General features: G+C 46.3%; 1 protein-coding gene across 1 annotated transcript; it reads right to left on the bottom strand.

Annotated features, from left to right (window-relative positions):
* Positions 1–1,488: 1,488 nt before the first annotated feature.
* LOC125512824 lies at positions 1,489–2,335 on the bottom strand. The gene is made up of 2 exons (XM_048677901.1): positions 2,101–2,335; positions 1,489–1,997 (listed from the first exon to the last, which is right to left on the bottom strand). Exons 1-2 carry the CDS (start codon positions 2,210–2,212, stop codon positions 1,807–1,809), a joined length of 303 nt encoding a protein of 100 aa, XP_048533858.1. The 5' UTR covers positions 2,213–2,335; the 3' UTR covers positions 1,489–1,806.
* Between the last annotated feature and the right edge of the window lie 660 nt (positions 2,336–2,995).

Here is a 2,995-nt window from a genome sequence, read left to right as displayed (position 1 = left end):
GTGAAGAAGAAGGAGCGGGGAAATTACGTACGCAATTGAAGGAGTATTTAATGCATCGGTGGTGTGTAAAGCTGAAAATCGAGGGGCAATATCGAAAAAAATCAGAAAAAAGGCTTTGGCGCAAACTAAAAAGGAAAAAAAAAGAAACTACACACAAACAAAATGAAAAACGGTGCTCGAGTCAGTAGCCTAACGAGACAATGAGTGAGAGCTTGCTTTGTGCGTGGGGTGAGCTGTTCGTTGTCTGATTGTGACGCTCTTATATCCCCAGCCAGCAACTAACGTGGATTGGATTTCGGCGCTGCTCGTTTTGCGTGTGTTGACGATGCATGGCTAGCTGTACGTTGCTTCCTAGTTCCACCCTCGTGACACATTTTGCTCTCTTTGCCAATTATCACGTGATTGCACATTCCCTTCACCTTCACGTCTGCCACAAGGCCAAATGAATCAAACTCGCAAACCCACCACTAGGTTGGATCGAAATGCAATTTAGTCTGCCAAAGGCCCATAACATTTGTCATTTAATAAGTCGGTGTATCATTATTTAGGGCGTGGCATAAATAGGCAAACTAAAAAAATCTGATTGACCATAACCTTTGTCATTTAATAAGTCCATGTATAATTATTATTTAAAAGGAAAACAATCTTGATCAACCCCCCCCCCCCCCCCCCCCCCCAACCAAATACTCCATCCATTCTAAAATATAAAATATATTTTTTGGAAAAAGTTAAATTTCATTAACTTTGACCAAGTTCATAATCGAAAATATCGACATCCACAATACTAAATAAATAAAATATGAAAATTCATTTCATGATGAATCCAATGGTACCACTTTGAAAGTCAAACTTAAAAAAAGGTTTGACTTTTTAAAAAACTAATGCACCTTATATTTTCAAACAGAAGGAGTAAAAAACTCAACAACCCCAACGGTGCGGCAAAGCGCGCCAACCCTTCTAGTTTGTACTAATGGATGCAAAATTAACAATCGGATCATATAAACTATGTCAACTCCTTTGATTACAGATTTGAGAAATAAAAAATTATCAAGCCAGCTACCGTAGTTGTCTACCCCTAACCCTAGACTGCTAGGGTAAACTCTTCCCTCCAGGTTTCATCAGTGAGCACATGGATTCGCTTCCCCTCTATCCGCTGCTTCGGCGGTCGGTGGAGGGGAGGGGCATCATGGTGCCTCCGCTTCGGTTAGTAGTTTAGGTCAGAGTTATATATTTCTTACATGTGCGGCGCTCAGGTGGATGGCGACGCTTCTTTGAGTTTGTCTTCCGGGTTCTGATGCTCCTCGAGTTTGTCCATCTGGACGTAGTCTGCGGAGCTTCGGGGTAGGTTCCTTCCACCCCTTTGGGCGGTGAGGTTAGGGTTTTTTGTCATGTGGCGAGATTTGGTGTCAGATGCTTCAGATCTAAGGGTTCAATGGCGACGACAGCAGCTCCAGAACGCGCTGGTCCTTAGAGACACGTGCACAAAGACTTTCCAACTATCATCGACAAGGTCAAGCACCTTTAACAATTGATCTGATCTTTTTCATAAACAAAAAAACTACTGTAGTTGTACTTCATAGAATGGAGATAAGTGAGCATGAGAGCATCATACGAGTGGCTGTACTATATTGAACTGACTCCAACTTATTTGACACTAACGACAGTGCTTTCGTACACGGCAGCAAGCCGTCCTTTATCCTCTGGTGCATATCCACGCAACACCCTGGAAAAAGCAGGAGATATTGATCGATCGAAGGAAGACAGCATAGTGTGCCCGAACATGCATGCCGTCGGACAGCCGGCCCCCTATTCGTTTATCGACGTCGGCGGTGGCGGCGTCGGCGTGTACACCCCCTGGCTGGCCTGGGGTCTCGGCGAGGGAGGCCTCCACACCGGCGTCCTATGCCCCAAGCGCCTGGCAGCTCCCACTGCCAGCTCCTTCCCCTCACGCGCCGCGCTCCGGCCGAAAGCACCGGCGTCGCCACCTAGCAGCAGCACTGCAATCACATCGAGGCACCCGATTCATTTCATATACACATGATAAGGCTAGGATTCGAAGCACCCAAAAGGATCTTTGATTGCATATGTGCATATATATACCTGGAGGGGGCGGCGGCAGGCGAAGTGCGGCGGCCGCGCATGGATAGGAGGCCAGCAGGAGGAGGAGGGCGACGGCGGCGGCGAGAAAACAGGTGGTTGTCCGTGGGTACATCGTGCCGTCTAGCGGGATCACAGAGCACTGGGCATGCACTGATGCTCCTACTACGGTTCGCTTAAATAACCACTGGTGAGACAGTGAGAGAGAAGAAGCTCTCTGAGACTCTCTACACGGCGTGAGCTGTTCGGCGATCTTTGGATCTTCGGCAGGAATTTGGATTGGGTTTTGCCCCTGCCCGTCTTGTCTCTTGCATACCTGTGTTGATCTTGAAGGCTTCATAGCCGCTTGTCCTGCCCTCCTACACGTGGTCGTGTGTATGCGATGCATATATGGCTAAGCTGCACCACACTAGAGGGTGATACACGCTTCGACGGCCAATCCGCGGTCATGAGTTAAGTTTTTCTTAACAGGCTATTATGTTTGAATAATACTAGCACACATGTCCATCCGTTGCAACGGGATAATAAAATTACATGCCTTTAGCTCAATATAAGAATGGATCAAGACTCCCACATGCCTGAATTCTCTAGTTCAACATGGCACCTTTTAATTAGAGCCAAACTAGTATATTCTTTTTTATTGGCACGTGCCCATAATTTGTTTCATTTATAATTAATCAGCATATTCTCTTTTATTGGCACATGAAAGCTACCACTGTCAATAATTTATGGTGTCCCTTATTCTAAACGAGCCGACTTAGCTCGATGCGCCGGATGCAGAGCATGCCCAGTATGGGGGTGATCGAACTCACGACCTCAAAGACCCGACCACATGTTGCTAGCCACTCAAACAAACGTGTTTTGCTAACCAATTGTCAGCGTGAATATTAAAGAATAT

Source organism: Triticum urartu, chromosome 6 (genome assembly GCF_003073215.2).
Source record: "Triticum urartu cultivar G1812 chromosome 6, Tu2.1, whole genome shotgun sequence".
NCBI classification, from domain to species: Eukaryota; Viridiplantae; Streptophyta; class Magnoliopsida; order Poales; family Poaceae; genus Triticum; species Triticum urartu.
The sequence above is the reverse complement of the archived record's forward strand: the minus strand, read 5'-3'. Positions and strand labels throughout refer to the sequence as shown.

Bases quoted from the DNA above. Each gene is read 5' to 3' on its own strand.
- LOC125512824 (XM_048677901.1), bottom strand. From the start codon at position 2,212: ATGTACCCACGGACAACCACCTGTTTTCTCGCCGCCGCCGTCGCCCTC. The intron at 1,998-2,100 runs GTATATATATGC...ATGTGATTGCAG, and splicing joins CCTGCCGCCGCCCCCTCCAG to TGCTGCTGCTAGGTGGCGAC.